Here is a 16,263-nt window from a genome sequence, read left to right on the forward strand (position 1 = left end):
TGGTTGGGCAGATCCAAACCAAACAGCCTTTCGGAGGGTAGTAAAAATGACGTCTTCGTTCCCTGCCGTGAGCAGTGCGGGAGCTTTAGCCGCCTGTTTGCTCACGTAGCGCCGTGCCAAGCTTCCCGGAAAGGTGGCTCCAGCTCTGGAATGGGTGGGCTTCGCCGGGGTACACCCATTGGCATCCCAGTGGAAGATGCCATCCTTAACGTGGGCACCTTGTTTCATGAGGGCCCCAAATGCAGGGGCTGGGGAACACATTAATAGGATTTTGTGCTCTAAAACCCCCAGCTCGATGTCTTCCAGGCTGAGGTGCCCCACCATGTCGTCACTTATGATGTATTCACGCCTTGGCAAAAGTTTTATTCTTTATTTAAAATATGCAATGGAGGACATGGGGAGAGAGGGCAATGTTCAAACTAATGCAGCGTTTACCAAAATCAACATTAAAAACCAATTCACGTGAGAACACCCAAGTGCCTCCATGCTGAAATATTTCCTATCTATAAATCCCATCACCAAACCCAGGGATGACTCGAGGGCAGCCAGAATCATCCCTGGGCACACGTAAACCTCAGCACTGCTCCGCTCGACCTTCGAGCAGTTGCAAACTGTCAAGAACGATGGTGCCACCTTACAAATCACCTCGCAGGCTGCTTGCAAGGAGCCTGGCCCACGAGCGGGTTTTGGCAACGCACGCGTACACATGTAAGACACGTGGATTGCAACTGCGTTTCAGGATGGATCGCCCTGCGCGGCGTCTGGCTCCATGACTCTCTTTTACAGAGCAGATATAAGTTGCCAACATCCTCGTGAAGGACAAGCCCAACAATTTAGCAGTTGCCTCTTTTTTTTTTTAATTTTTTTTTTTTAAACCCCGCATTGAGTCGCAATGGGATTTTGGGGTTTTGTTTTAATGGCGAGGCAAGAATTTGCTGATCCTCCCCGTGGCGAAGTTACTTTCAAGTCAGTGAAAGTTCTTGGCCCGCGATGAAAAGTCTTTGCCAATTAGTGCTCAACAACTTCAATTCATCCCTCCTGGTTCAAGATGAGTAGGAACCTAATAAGGCTGCGATAAAAGGGCAAAAGGCACCGAGTACCCAAAGGGGATTAATGGGCTCTTCCATTTATTTGTCTTCCTAACAGCTGAACTGTTACAAGTCTTGACGGTCTTCAAACGGCCGGGCGCGGGGTCTCCAATGGCCATCTCCAGCTCCCCGGCCTCGAGGGGCGAGGGCTTCCCCCTGGGCGATGCCAAAACCAACAAAGCCCCGGGGATCAGGTAATGAAACTTCAGCTTTTCCCCCCTCCCCTCTTGGAGATTTATTTACTGGCAGCTGACAAGGGGCAAATTCAGCTGGAATTGTGTAGTCAAGGCCCTGTCAAGCCTTCAGAGGCACCCTTATGTCGAATCACCTTCCTGACTGGCATGTCGCTGAAAAGCCCTCGGCGCTGGTCCTTAACAGCTCCCGACAGCACAAAGGACACTCCAGACAGATGCCTACATGGCATCCTGCAGCATTTTAAAAGAGAATTAGTGGTTTTAATTATGGTCGTCGTATGAAAGGAAACCATGCAAGCTCGGCAGGAGACCTTTGATCAAACCCTTTTGCTAGCACAATGCCGCGGAACTGTGACTATTCCTAGCAAGGGGCCTTTTCTCGCTGAATGACTCACCAGTGATCTTTGAATGCAGACAAGTTCCTCGCCCTCCCTCTTCATTAGCGAGCATTTCTATACAGGCCCTATATAGTGCGTGGAGTCTCGGAGCTATACAATGGGGGGGAAAAAAGAATCCCTACAGATTCTGGCCTCTACTTAGGAAGTGCTGAAGGACTCTGAGTGACTTTATTCATTAAAACAGGTTGCTATTAATTAACTGTCATAATAAAATAAAGAACTATTATTTGCATTTCTTAGTGCGCTCCCTTTAGTAATATGTATAAAAGATGCTTGTAACAAAAATGAATTTATAAGGGAGAAAAAAACCCTCAGAAGTCTCTTTTTTCCTCCCCCCCCTTTATTTTTTTTTTTAAGGTCTAGGCAGCAGGAGCCTGACTAATTATTAGGACCAGTTTTGCAAGAGAACAAATAGAGGTAAAACACAAATATGAAAGTAATTAGGAAAATGCAAAATCCTGTTTACTTGGCAACCGATTCATGCAACTGAGACTAACGAAGAGCAAATCAGCTTTGCTTGTTTGATAAACTTAAGGGTGCCACCTAAGAGGAGCTGATAAAAATTAAACTTCTGCCAGCATCCCTCAGCACGGCCTTTTAGCGAACCGGCTCAGAAACATCCACGCAACCGCTTCGTCTACAAGCACCAGCAAATCTCATTTGCGCAGCTTCAGGGGGAGGAATTTGGTATCTTCCGCCTGCGTTAGATGTTTCCACCTTCGCCATCGCCCACCGGTGATACCTTGGAGCTGAAGACCCAGCACAGACCCCCGTGTCACACGCGCACACGATTCACACGGACACGGCGCGCGTGAACGGCACGGTCGCAACCAGTTCTGCTTTGCTCCCTAAAAAAGCATCACGTTTCCACTGCTCTTCACACCTGGGAAGGCTTTTGCCAGTGGGAAAGTTCTCCTCGTAGTTTGCATCGCTGCTTATTACAACGTACGACGATACGTTACTCGACGCGGGCTGCAGGCTGGGATACCTTTGTCCAGCCTCTCTTTTCTCCCGAGTAGATAGTGGAATCCACAAAAGCTTCCAATTATTTCAAGACTATGCAGCTAAAGAGGGGCATCTAATAAAGATAAAGAAAACCCTCAGCTCAGTATATTTGCTTGAATGGATTTTCAATAATGCAGGTAACAAAAGCATTCAAAAATTGGATTCCTAATGCTTTTCTGCTAGGCTGAAGGACTGATTTTGAGAAGGGAGAAGAAAGCCAGCCCTGAGAAAGCTGCACGGAGGAATGTATGATATTCCCCTGTGCCGTACAAACACTTCTGCGGGGATTGAGAAAAAGGAAGAGGTTTAAGTGAGGCACGGTCGACCTGAAATGTAGTCAATTACAACACAAAGAGTTAAAATGACACCCCTGAACCGCTCCTCTTCTTTCTCTCCCCTCTGCTTTGTGGCTCTGCAACCCAGAAGCCGTCGTTTTCTTTCTTTTTATTGCTCATTTCTCATCTGCTGCTTGTACAGGAATCATTTATAGAAGTAACAGGGGGAATTGCGATGGAAATCATACTATGAAAAGAAGTCAGAATGAGAGGGAGAAAAATAAAGGATGTTATTTTGCAACCGGAGTTAGAGATTCCTAGACGGCAGCTTGATTTTTATACAGGCAGCATTCAACGCAAGTCAATCTGGGAAAATCAGCACTTGGAGGAAACAACACAAGTAGCCTACTTTTAAAAGGATCTATTAGGATTAGTAGCCACACGAGCCTGAATCTGCACCTACATGCACCAAAACCTACCGACCAACAGAGCATCCACGTGCAACACCCCTCGCTCCTGCACACATCCTCATCTGCTCCTCCAAGCCTCTGGGAAGCTTCCAGAGGTGCCACTTGATAACATGATCTTTACAGAAGTACTTCTTTCTTCTCTGAAAATCTTACTAGTCCAAATGAAATCCTGGCCTGGCAGCAATTTGTCTCCTCTAAAACACTGGGCTGAGATCTCACAGAACCACAAAACAAAGTATGCAAATTTAGACGAACACAATTTTCCAGTAATAATACCAGAGGTTTGGGTCTGTTTTAAGCATTTGAAGTATACGTTAATTGACAACATTTTGCAAAACACGGCATTTTATGTCTTTTTTTTTAAAAACAAGTAGCTGACTTCTTGTTAATCAAGTTGCTTGACTTTTGGGGTAGACTGAAAAGCAGGATGGATTCACACTCTGTTCTTTTGGTTAAAGCTCCTGACATCTCTAAAATTGCAGTTCTGGCATCCTCAGTACCTGCGAGGACGTGGCAGAGGAGACGAGCGTTACGGGCTCACACAGAAAGAGGCCACAGCACAGATGTCATGAGCCACGGGGAGAGCAGAGTCCCAGGGAGGCTGCTCTCGTGTCCCCGGGGCAGGATCTCAGCACCGCGGTCCCGGTACCCAGGTGGAGGCAGCGCAGGAGATGCCACGCTGCTGCCTACAGCTCTGCAAGGGAAAATACACAAGTTGCTTGCTCGCTACTGGAAAACTAGAGCAATAGTCTATCCCAACATAAAATCCCAGTGTAATGAAAAGAACCATCCCTGCAAAGCAAGGGAGGCAGAAAGAGCTGGGCTGGTCTCTGCCATCATCCCGTGCCAGGAGAACATTGTATCTGCAGCACCCCTGGGCACAGGCACAGCCAGGGGACAGAGCACATCCGAAACAGCGAACGGTCACGCTCCCGCGAAGGGCACCATCCCACATGCTTGTCCTGATGGAAACCTACCTAACCGTGCTGTCCTGTGACCATAAAAACACAGAGACACAGCACAGCTAAAGAAAAACGTCTGTAGGAAACCTCCTGGCTCAGTAACAGAAGAAACATTTAAAGGCTAAATACATTTTTTGCATCTATAAAGGATGCTGCATTCATAAACAAAATTAAAAGATCTTCACAGTACTACAGATTCACAGGTTTCCTTTAAAAGAAAATCCTCCTTTTTGAAACCCAGCATTTTATTTAGGGATGAGCTTTCTCCCCCCCCCCCCCCCCCCCCCCCCCCCCCCCCCCCCCCCCCCCCGCCCAAAACAATACAAACAGTTCATTTGGCAACAGCAATCAAAGACCAAACAACAATACGTTCCTGCGGAGGCAATCATGCTTGATTTCTTCTCTGCTGCTATTTCTGTTGTCTTTTAAAACCATTCTCATATTGTCAAGGACTAATTCAGATTTTAAGTCCTGACTTCATAACTTCAGCACTTCAGCAGGCGGGTGGAGGACCGGGCGCTACCCAGCTCCCCGCCTCAGATCTTCTTTCATTTTCTTCAGCCCCTGTAGCTCTTTCTTCAGGTGCTGCACAGCCTGCAGAATATCCTGCCGCTGGGGATCGTCCTCTGCTTTCTCAGCGTACAGAAGGAAATGTTTCACAGTTTCGGAGAGCAACACTTCGGGATCCACATCCACCCGATGGAGACGCAACATCCTCTCGCAGGCGATGGCATAGTTTTTGTGCCAGTTCACCGGGTGATTTGGATGAGAGTTGACAATTTCTTTGTACGACTGTTACAGAGGAAAAAAAAAAAGGGGGGTGGGGGGAACAAATTAATTGAACGAAGAGGACCAACAGCTCTTAACAGTGCTTCAAAACTGCCTGTAAAGGAACAGATGCTATTTAGATGTCCAAGTCCAGAGTCGGAGCATTTCTGTAACTCACTCCGAGTTTGCCATGAGATGTGCAATAGCGTGAATCAGAAATCCAAAGGGGGCTGAAATGTTTCCCTTCCTAGAGCAGCTGTTTGTTTAGAAACGTTGCAGATGATCGTGATAACCCCACCGCACATTATGCGCTTCCCCAAGAGAGGTGTTACACCAGGCTGGGGAAAAAAAAGAGATTTAACTGCTGCGCCTGGGAAGACATTTACTCAGTATTTCAGGAGATCAGGACGTCTTCCACAGGACTTAAGCAGTCTGTTGACTTGAGTGGGAATATTCATAAGCTCAACAGCAGGCACGCACCCGAGAACTTTGCAGAACAGCAAAAATCACAGCAAAACGGGCAAGAGTTGAAAGGAAATTATTTGTTGACTTTTTGCATGAAACATTCCTCCTCTCTGCTGACACACACGGATCATTTTGCGCATCTGCTGGCAGCTCAGGCAGTCGCAGTATTTCCAGAGATACCTACACCAGCTTATGGGTGTTATTCTTTGGTGTGAAATGCAGCAGAATTAATTTGCAGCGAGAAGACTGTCGGATTTTACACTTGCTGGCTCAGATGCATGACTGTGCAATGACAGAGGGGACAAGTGCATAGAGGGGACTTCAGGACAAGCAATCTCTTGGCATGGGTTTGGAGCCCAGCACAGACAACATAATTATAGCAAAAGCAGGGTGTCGACTGGTTAGCTTTTGGCATCCTCCATGACCGAGGGGGCAAGTAGGAATGGATAAAATCCCTGAACAAATCTCTTTGAATCTGCTATGCTCCCGGTTTGGATGAAAAAGGGAGAATGCAGATTACAGGACCTATATGGAAACACCGTATTTCTACGGAGTCCAGAAATTTAAAAAAAAAAAAAAAGGAAAAAAAAAAAACGAAAAAAAAAAAGGGATGGAGACTGCAGGGAGAATTCATAACCAAAATATGAGACTTACGGTGTACGCAAATGTGTAAAGTTGTGATTTCATTTCTGCAGTCACACTGGCAGTTTCTGCAAGGTCAAATATAAAGAAAGCTGTTTTCATCCTAGGAAAACAAGAAAAACTTCCATATAATAACTACTTAACATAACCAGCTCACATCACATGGTTATACATATCTTCAACATGTCCGTGTATGGGACGGTACACCAGCATCTCCATTTAATTACAGAATCACAGAATCGTATAGGTTGGAAAAGACCTTTAAGATCATCGAGTCCAACCGTAAACCTGACACTGCCAAGTTACATTACATTACAACTACAAATTTCTCTCCATGAGGTATTTTCTCACCCTATGTCCCAACTACCCTCTGCTCATTCGAGATACTTTGAGCAGAACCTTTTGGTGAACAAAACAACAACTTTCCTGAAGGATTTGCCAGAGGCCACGCACGCTTCATCTCATTCTGCCAACCTTTTCCTTCTAAAGCTTGGCACATTTAGATCCAATAAGGCCGTGCACCGTCAAGCTGCCCGCTTTGGTGCGTATTTCCACACCAGTGAGTTGGCACTGCCCACCGGCTCTTGGAAGGGAGCAAAGGAGCATCACCTGGCTTGCCACATCTCCTCGTTGGCGACAGCTTCCCAGGAAGAGGGCTTGAAACTAAATGGGAATGAGAATAAAATTCAGCCAGCAGATCCACGTCACTGTGTTTCACCCACTGCGCAATCAACCCTTCTAACCCAGGCAGCTACAGACCTCCCAGGCAGAAGAAAACCCATCATGAAGCCTACGGCTCTGACAGCAGGGAATTCAGCTGATCCTCAAGTCATTCATAAAACTTTATTCCTCTCTCTCCATAGAAGGAGCCTCTGGTATATCAGGTCTTTCACAGCACCCTAGCTATCCTCAAAGTGAGAGATGCTTTTTACCGTCCATCACAGTTCAGTCTATGACATGTAAAGCTTTCAATGTCCCAAGTCCTCAATGTTTTTTGGCTCCTGATCAAGTTTTAAGATCAGAACTGGACCTGATATGTGACTAGAAACATCCTCTCTATTTTTAACACTAATAAAAATACCACTTGCGGATTTATTGTATGATCCAGAACACAAAGCATTATGATTACGGCTCATGTTTAATTTCTCCAAAACTGCAATGGATGTGGTTATGCTGCTGGCAGAAGAATGATGAGCAGGAAGGAGCAGTCGCGCCTCTGCCTCGTACCTGCCGTAGTCTTCAGTCCAGTTATAGAGGTTTCTTGTGAGATGAATCCACTCTCCTGGGTCAAAGGCAACATCGGAAGGAACCAACTTTTCGCACGTACCCCACGGCCAGAGCGAATAGCTCCTTCTCCAGGTTGAGTCCCCTTCATGAAGACCTATGCAGACAAACACTTCCTTACTGCCAAAAAAACCCAGAGAGAGCAATCGTGAAGTCATGTCAGAGACCGCGGGCCACCCCACGCGCTTCAGCAAACCACGCACCCCACGCCAGGGGACAGGTCTTAAGCAGCACAACATTTTCTGCGGCACGGATACCTGTCCAGACCATTTCACGTCGGAAAGGGCACGTCTCTGGGTCAGTGTCTGCAGAACAGCTCTCCCACTGCAAGTAAATACCCCATCTGGCTTTGCACATCTTGGGCAGCCAGCACAGGAGACCCATCCTCTCCCCTATGTTGGGCTTCACAAACGTGCCAGAAGCCGTAGGAGAAGCCCGTTTCTTCCCGACGGCACCTGGCAATGCTCTTCTGCCTACCCACACTCGCAAGGCTCACCCTGGCTGGTCTAAATGCAGATGCTATTCTTATTCATGTGAGTATCTAATCCTTTCTCCACTCTTACTAAGCTATTTTTATATGATGATTATTCCTGGAATACATTCATTCTATGCTAATCACTTGGCCACAACGTTCACAAAGGAGAAGCAGCAGCAATTTGCTCTCCAACCATCGTCATTTTGAGTACACCGGAATGTTCCTTTTTTTGTGATGAATTGTATCAACAACAAAAACAATCAGTAAATACTCTCTGCCGATCACTTTCTTATTTTTCCTTCCTAAAAACCAAACCAACCTCAAAACAACAAGAAACATTATATCTGGATGGAGTTACTTCTGCACAGATATTTGCTTTAATTGCAAAAATAATCTCACCACCAGGGAGGAAGTCAGTGGAGAAAATTGGTCTTTTGGATGCAGTACCAAGCTGTTCCATAAACAATTTCAAGAAAAAAAGGTTGAATATTTTAGGAAAGCTGTTATATATGAAAGAAATGCTTACTGTTTATTTACTTTGAGGAAACGATGGAGATTAAAAGCAAGTGTCCCATCGGGTAATACTCCTTCCACAGGATTCCACCGGTTCCCAGGAAAATAAACGCCAGGTAAATGCTTTGCCAGCTTGGACAAATACCATTCATAAGTCATCATCTATCACCAAAAATATTAGCATAATTAAAAGAAGAAACAGAGTTTTCATCCATTTTACATCTAGAAGAAATGGTTTCTGCAGGAGTAATGATAATGACTATTTCCTCAGTAAAGTCACCTCCCATTTCAGCAATGGCCCTGAACCACACCTCCAGACCAGGTCACCAGTGGTTTCTGATCAGAGGCACGCGGTCTTTCCCATTGAGGGGGCAAAACTCTAAGGAACACGTAACAGCTGCTGCTGGTAAGAGCCCCAACAGGGCTTTGGTTTGGCTAAATATGAGGCATTGGGTTTGGGGTTTCTCAACAAGTCATAAACCCTTGCTGCAAAGCCAAGTGCAAGGACTGACGTGGCGGTGGACATGGCGGTGGAAGTGGTGGTGTCCTCTTCTATAAGGGGTTTTTTCTTCTCCCATTTCGTGGGAAAAAAGGAAGAGTGTAACCATCACCCAGGGATGCAGAGCACCTCCGTTTTTATGTAAAAAAACTAGAGGCACAAGTCTGCAAAACCACCTTTGGGGGACAAAGATAACACAGGGGATGCAGGGAAGGAGCCTCAGCATGGTAAAGCCCTTGGGAGAAACCCCAAAGCTGCATTGCCCATGGGGCAGCTGCTGACCTGCTGCCCTCCAGGCTGCTCCCAGAAGCCTTCTGCTGCCCCAATGTCTGTATTTCGGGGCAACCGCAGAAAACAGCAGGGACAAAGCTTCCTCAGCAAGGCAAACATCAGCCCTGGGCCACATCTGGATATCTGCCACGATGAAGAATGCGGGCTTCCCCTTCTCTCTACCAGCTATTGCCTCCCCGTTGGCTTTTTGGGCTTGAATGGGGCTTGCACACCATGCTCCATCCCAGAGCTACCCACAACCCTTTAAAAAAAAAAAAATTATTTCTGCATCATGAGTTTTATTTGAACAAAGAGACCCCCTCGAGAAGAGAAAGGAACAACTGAACTTTCGCTTCCTGTTTTTAAATCTGCCTGTTGCCTCTTTTAATATTACTTTCTCAACCTACCTCCTGGTCCACTAAGGTGATATCTGGCCTCATCCCTTCGCAATAATGAACATAACGAAGAGCGTTGCCAGGTAAATCTCCTCTTAGCAAGATCACTGCACCCGTCGGCATAGAGGACAGCAGATTCCTTGCAAACTTATCAACAACATAGTTGTTGCTCTGATCACAAGCGCTTAAGAGAACAGATAAAAAACAGTATCTTAAAAACAGGTATTTGCATGGCTTTGCATATCTTCAGAACAATTTTATGCAATAGGTGTCGAGAGATGAAGTTCTTTGCCCTGGTCAGATCTTGCTGAAAAGCATCATCTCCATTTACAGAGAAATCGAGATACAGAAATGACGCATTTAGACTACAGTCCCCCAGAAACCAGCACCAGAGACATAAGCCACTACGGTTTTGTCAAAATACACACTTATTGCATGCCTTCACCTTAATTCTGCTCTTTTCTTGGGCTAAACCTTAGTAAGCCCTTAGACTGACTAGTCGGAGCTGGAAGTGCCAGTACAGCGATGGTTCTGTAAAGCATTTGAAATCCTCCCCATCCTTTTAATTAAGCACTAAAAAGCCAAGTTTTTGTAGCATCAGGCAGAGGCAGATTTACATTACCTGAGATTGGATCCTTTTTGTTACACAACCTGTTGCACACACTCCAGGTATGGACTCAAGAAAGGACACTCCATGACGTGGCTCAGGACATGAGCGATGACTGGGTCACTACAGACCAGCCTTTGGGAAAAGATGTGGGCAGAGGAAGGAGTCCTGCGTATGAAGTTCTGCGTGCTCTACACTTCACCGGTTGGCCAACCTCTACCTGAGCATCCCTACTACTACACTGATTCCTACCCAAGCCACTGTGACGTGGTTGTGGGATAAGGAAGCCCTACACTACAGATGTAACTCTTCGAAAAGGACAAAAAAAATAAGAAAAACCTCTAAGGCACAAGGTTTCCTGAAGCAAAGCAAGGGAAGGAGGTAACTGTTCAGGTCAAATGAATTCTGCAAACCTTCTTAGGAAATAAGGCACAGATTTACGAGTTTCTTTCATTAGAAGTTTACATATCTACACAGTTTTCTTCCTTCAGCCTACACGACAGCCCCATTTACAGCCTGGAGTTGGTGCTTTGTGATTTTTAGGGAGATGACCTAAGGGAGTCCCACAGGCCGCAGCCACGCAAGTTTAGGTGGGATGTGAAAAGTGCCTTTCCCACTTCAAGACAAGGGCAGAAACCCCAGGAGCAGGGGTGAGGGGTTTACAGCAGCACCCCAACCACACGGCACCTCGCAGGTTGCAGCAAGACGCGCGCCTGGGGAATTTGTTACCTGTAATTTGCCCAAACTTGAGAAGCGACGAGAGCGAGAGCGGAAAGCCACTCCAGCCACGGCAGCGCCCGGCTGCCCTCCAGCACAGCGCTTCCGACCGAGGCGAGCGCGGCCAGCCCCAGCCCCGCCAGCACAGCCACCGCCGCGTTGCTCTGCAGCCAGAATCGCTCCACCTAGGAAAGAAAATCCCAGAGACCCTACTTCTGTTTCCCCAGCTATAAGGAAACAGAATATGCAGCTGTATTTTTGCACCTTACACAGCTCCAAGACCTGCTCCTGATCAGGTGGTTTTAAGGCTTCTTCCAAAAGTTAACACCCCAGAGCAATTTTTGGAGTGCAACTTACCACGCCCAGAAACAGAGGCTTTGTAATATCCAAATTTGCTCTCCAAGCGAAGAAAAGGGAATAAAGACAGAGCATTCCAGCGAAGAGCCAGATCACGGGTGATTTCTGCTGCTTTGTCCTATAAAATAAATAACGTAGCACTCTAGTGGCATGATGAAAAAGGAGACAAAAGCTACATGTGCTTGAAAACCACTATCTCTCTGCATACCTGAACGCATTTAATACAAGGAGCTGATGAGCCTTTCTTTACCTTTGCCATTTATGAAATTTCTGTTTTCAAAGCACAAAACCATCAGGATTTCAAGATTTTTAAACTTGCCATCTACAAAACCACAGAGTTACCAGGGGCAGGGATATTTTGCTCTTAGTTAGTAGATGACCACAGCCAATTGCTGAAATTTTGGCACCAGCAAGCAGAAGGCAAAGAAAGCTGCCCATGCAGCCAGTAAGAAAGTGCATGTCGGAGCAAATATTCTCCTCCAACTTACGGCAGTGCTGTGCTCACACAGGCCACGAGTGCCAGGGCAAGGACGGGAAGGGAGAGCTCCGACTTCATCTGCGCCAGCTGAAAACTGCGGAGAAATTAGTGCATGGATACGTCCTCCCCAAATCACCCCTTGCACTCGATTAAAGTGTCAAGAGAAGCAGGGAATAAGCACAACATAACATATTCCCATTCTGCTGTCATTAAGTTTACCAGAAATGGGAACAAGCTTGGTTTACATGTCAGGATTTTGAATGAAAAATCACCGGGGAGGGGGATCCAGCATTTTTCCTTCAATGGGGAAGACAGACGGACACGCATGCTGTCCCTGCACCGGACACACACGGCCCCAGCTTTGGACCAAGCTGAGGAAAGGCAGGACAGGAGCCACTTTGGCCAAAATGACAGCAGCAACAACAGGTTTCTCTCCACTAAATGGCACAGTCAAGATTTTACTCACACCAGCATCTCTCTCATACCGGATCCTGTCTCAGACTTGGCCTAGATAAAAAAGAAAGAAAACCCATGAGAAACCCACACGCTGATTGCCATATCACTGGGGCAAGGAAAAGTCTTTTTGTTTTCTGTTTGCAGAGCCCTGAGCACACAGGGCTCCTCAAAACCCCTTCAGGTCGTACCCTAAGGTGGTCACAGGGAACAGGAATTGCTTAAACAACAAAGAGACAGTAAACTTTACTCAAACCTTCATTGCAGGATTTTCTCCCACGTTCTTGTTTTACATTATGCCTCTGTGCAGGGTTTACCACCTGGATAAGCATTGTTTCAAGGTGCTACCAACCCATTGCCCTGTGACTCGAGCACATCGTATGGTTTAGCTGTGATCTCCACTATGTCACAGAATCATTTAGGTTGGAAAAGACCTTTAAGATCATCGAGTCCAACCGCAAACCTAACGCTGCTAAGTCCACCACTAAACCGTGTCTCTAAGCGCCACATCTACACAACTTTTAAATACCTCCAGGGACGGTGACTCAACCGTTTCCCTGGGCAGCCTGTTCCAATGCTTGATAACCCTTTCAGTGAAGAAATTTTTCCTGCACCAGTTTCCTGGCACAACTTGAGGCCGCTTCCTCTCATCTTATATCTGCACAGTGCAATTATTTTCTGGGACATCTCCCCACAGCCTGAGACAAGCACGTGGGCCTCAATTCCTGCTTGCTTACCAGACTTGTCCTGTCCCCTCTGCCCTGACGGAGGCAGAGCTGTATGAGATTTATATGAAATATATGAGAAATTTTATTGCAGAGACTTGCAATCCATGGCGCAAGTCTGGGAAAGAAGACATGCTCGGTGGAGGTGAGGAATTACCTTCATGGGTGCTTGTTGGAAAAGTGGTGGCTACCAGATAAAAGATAAGGTAAACGGATCCAGGAGGTCTGGAAGGAATATTTAATCTCAATAAAAATTGAATAGTTAATTGCATTCAAGATTTCATTAAAAAATAATAGTGTTAGAGGATGGAGAGCCAGCCAACAGCTCCTGAAGCACCTCTCTGTTTCTTGCAAAGCCCCACCTTGCTGGCAGCTGACAGCTTCTGGCCCCAGACACATCCCTCGCAGGAGATGACATTTCTGATCCTTGGCTTATAGGTGGAACCCTCTCCTGAGTCTTTTATCTGTTTTTTTTTTTTTTTGACCCTGCCTGCCCTTAAAATGGAGCTGTGGGATGCAAGGGCTGTCTGTCCATCCAGGCAGGGCTCTGGCATTAGCCCAGCTGGCGTCGGGACCAAACGCTTGGATTTTGCTGCTTTTATTGCTCCTGCTTCAGACAAGTTCATCGTAAATGTGATTTGTGCTGTAGGATTACACGCAGCCCATCGCTAAGCCTCCTGAACATCAACTTGAATTCATCACATTTGATGGAGAAAGGAGTTAAGGGATTTGCATGCTTTGGTATTGCTCTGCCCAATGGAGTCTCATTCTCAGGAGATGGCTGGGAACAGGACAACAGGGGAAATCTCAGAAGTCCTTCAGAGGGTGGATCTTATCTCTGTAGGAGTTTTGGAAAGATCAAATGGCAGCGGCAGGAATTATCAAGTCTTTTGCCTCACATCCTACAGAAGAAGGCTGTAATGCAATGGCGATGGTGCTTCACAGACACCTGCTGTGTCATGCCAGCTGGATGCGGCCGCTGCACGCACGGGGCTTAATTTCTGAGGACGTGGGGCTTCAGGACCCCAAGGAGCGACACAATATGTAAACCATCCCTTTTTCTTCCCCAACCCCAGTGGTACGATTTCCGATCCTTCTGCACTGACATCTCTGAAGCAGGAAGGGCAGAAGCGGTGCCGGGCACTTGCTTTCCTTGGGTGGCCAGAGCCAAACATCTAAGTCAGGGCTGGAGGAGACAGATGCAAACCCTACGCCGTACCTCCCTCCCTTGGCAAGAGCACAGACCAGCCAGTAACTCAGATCAGAGGATTCTGAGATTCCCCAAACCTACCATTCATTTCAATTCAATATTAGTAAGAAGTAAGTTGGAGGAATCTCCTTTATAGCTAAAGCGATGAAAACTGCTTGCGACCTCTTTAAATAGCTGAATTTAAAATAATAAAAAAAAAAGATAATAATTTGTCTTAAAACAAGAAAAGCACAAAATTGATGCCACCATCTCCCTCTAGCACAGCTTGCTCTTTGGGCATTTATAAATACGAGACACCTGTACAGCTCCCAGTAAATAATACGGCTCACCCTGTAAAGGCAGAGAGAATTATTTCTCTGCTTTCCCAGCCATGTGATCCATTCCCAGAAAACCTGACAGATCAGAAGGTCAAAGTCAGAAATGAATTTTTAAAAAAGAAAACATTTTCAATTTCTTCCCCTGCAAGCCGTTAATCATCACAAATAGAAAGGTTCTGCTATTGCATACGGTAAGAGAAAGTCATTTAGAAAATGACCCTTATTTACCAGATTGAATGTCCCATATTCTTCCCTGAGAAAGTGGGTCAAAAATCCTTGAAAAGTCGTCTGGTCTCCCCATGTCCAACGGGCTCGATTGAGGTAGGACGAAGCCGGCAGATAGAGATAAGGCAGCAAACCAGCCAAGAAGCATAAACCCAACTTCAGCAAATGGCCTAGGGACAATTCCTGCACCAAAATATGTCATATTGCATAACAATGTTTATTTTAGTTTAATCACGCTGGAACTTCAAGAACAGATAAAGAAAAAACATCAAATATATTTACACAGAGCTGATCTCTCAATTTATAGTAAGTCCCTACAAAATGCTATGTTAAACCTTACGATTTTGTGGATTACTAGGAAACTGCATCAAACTGATCTCCTTTGCATGGCAGGGTGAAATTTAAGTGAAGCAAATAATATTAGCTAGGACTCATGAGTATCATACTCATTGCATCTTTCACATTTAAATCATGGCATGACATGCATAGATGGCTGAAGCACTGCAAGGCTGAGATAACCCACTTTGCAGCGATTAAGAGTTGGCTGGTATTCCATCTGGCAAAAAAAAAAAAAAAAAAGCTGCTCTAGTACAACTACACACATCATCACCATCATCAGGAGTCAGTTTTGCCATTTACTTTATCGTGATTACACTGGCTAAATTGGACAGGCCAACTTTTGGGGTGGGATTTTCAAGACTGCCTAAGGGGTCAGGAAGACAAGACTTTCAAAGGGACTTCTGTGCCTAACTCCTTTAAGTGCTTTGGAAAATCCCACCCTAGAATATTGCACGCTTGCTTTATCGTTAGCCACTGCCCTGTCAATCAAAGCGCTGCTTCAGCAGTTGGGGTTATGGGGAAGAGGCACCATTCAGAGTGATGATCTACAGAGCAGAAAACGTAGCTTGATAAGGGCGGTGGCCAGAGTTCCTTCAGAAGAAAGCTGGCTCTTTTTTACTTAAAAAGGCACTGTTTTCCATCAATTATCCTTCTTACTAGGTGGTTTTCTGCAGCAGGCACTACTGGGCTGGCTAAAGTATTTCCCAGGAATATTATATTGGCACAGGATTGTCCTTGCTGCAAATCACAGAGGTCTCACTGGACCTCCCTGGTTAAAAACAAAAAGCTCTGTTTAAAGAACACAAATATACTGCAGAAGTGAGCCTTCGTTGTGTTAAAGGAAATACATAGTCAGAAAGGGGTTTGCTGGGGACTCTGAACAGATTTTGGGTCAAGCTTGCCTGAGTTGCATCTCATCTCTTGCAGCTCGCATGCTTCACTCCAGGCTTAGTTATACCCTGCGCCATTACTCAGAACCACACCTGATTTATCAGGTCGAGGGTGGAAAAATACAGGCAGGACTGGCCCAGCAGAAACCTTCACAGGGGCAAAAAGAGAGGCGGGGAGAGTAGGTGGAGGCTTCTCAGGGCCACTTGCAAAGTGATCAGAACATCTGTGTCGTTGAGACGTG

The 16,263-nt window shown here is 46.0% G+C and overlaps 1 protein-coding gene across 3 annotated transcripts in view; it reads right to left on the minus strand.

Annotated features, from left to right (window-relative positions):
- Window positions 1-4,699: 4,699 nt before the first annotated feature.
- TMEM260 (transmembrane protein 260) overlaps window positions 4,700-16,263 on the minus strand; it is a 36,487-nt gene continuing 24,923 nt past the window's right edge. The window contains exons 6-16 of one of the 3 annotated variants that reach the window (XM_075503865.1): window positions 14,796-14,975; window positions 12,329-12,369; window positions 11,873-11,956; window positions 11,385-11,502; window positions 11,040-11,212; window positions 9,716-9,887; window positions 8,553-8,671; window positions 7,495-7,671; window positions 6,877-6,930; window positions 6,280-6,370; window positions 4,700-5,184 (exon numbers count right to left, since the gene is read on the minus strand). In XM_075503865.1, the coding sequence (XP_075359980.1) occupies window positions 4,912-5,184; window positions 6,280-6,370; window positions 6,877-6,930; window positions 7,495-7,671; window positions 8,553-8,671; window positions 9,716-9,887; window positions 11,040-11,212; window positions 11,385-11,502; window positions 11,873-11,956; window positions 12,329-12,369; window positions 14,796-14,975 (1,482 nt within the window). In that variant the 3' untranslated portion in view covers window positions 4,700-4,911. Of the gene's footprint in view, window positions 5,185-6,279; window positions 6,371-6,876; window positions 6,931-7,494; window positions 7,672-8,552; window positions 8,702-9,715; window positions 9,888-11,039; window positions 11,213-11,384; window positions 11,503-11,872; window positions 11,957-12,328; window positions 12,370-14,795; window positions 14,976-16,263 lie in introns of all 3 variants that reach the window. The other 2 variants (XM_075503864.1, XR_012776029.1) reach the window with 2 other exon arrangements.

Source organism: Mycteria americana, chromosome 5, assembly GCF_035582795.1.
Source record: "Mycteria americana isolate JAX WOST 10 ecotype Jacksonville Zoo and Gardens chromosome 5, USCA_MyAme_1.0, whole genome shotgun sequence".
Classification (NCBI taxonomy): Eukaryota; Metazoa; Chordata; class Aves; order Ciconiiformes; family Ciconiidae; genus Mycteria; species Mycteria americana.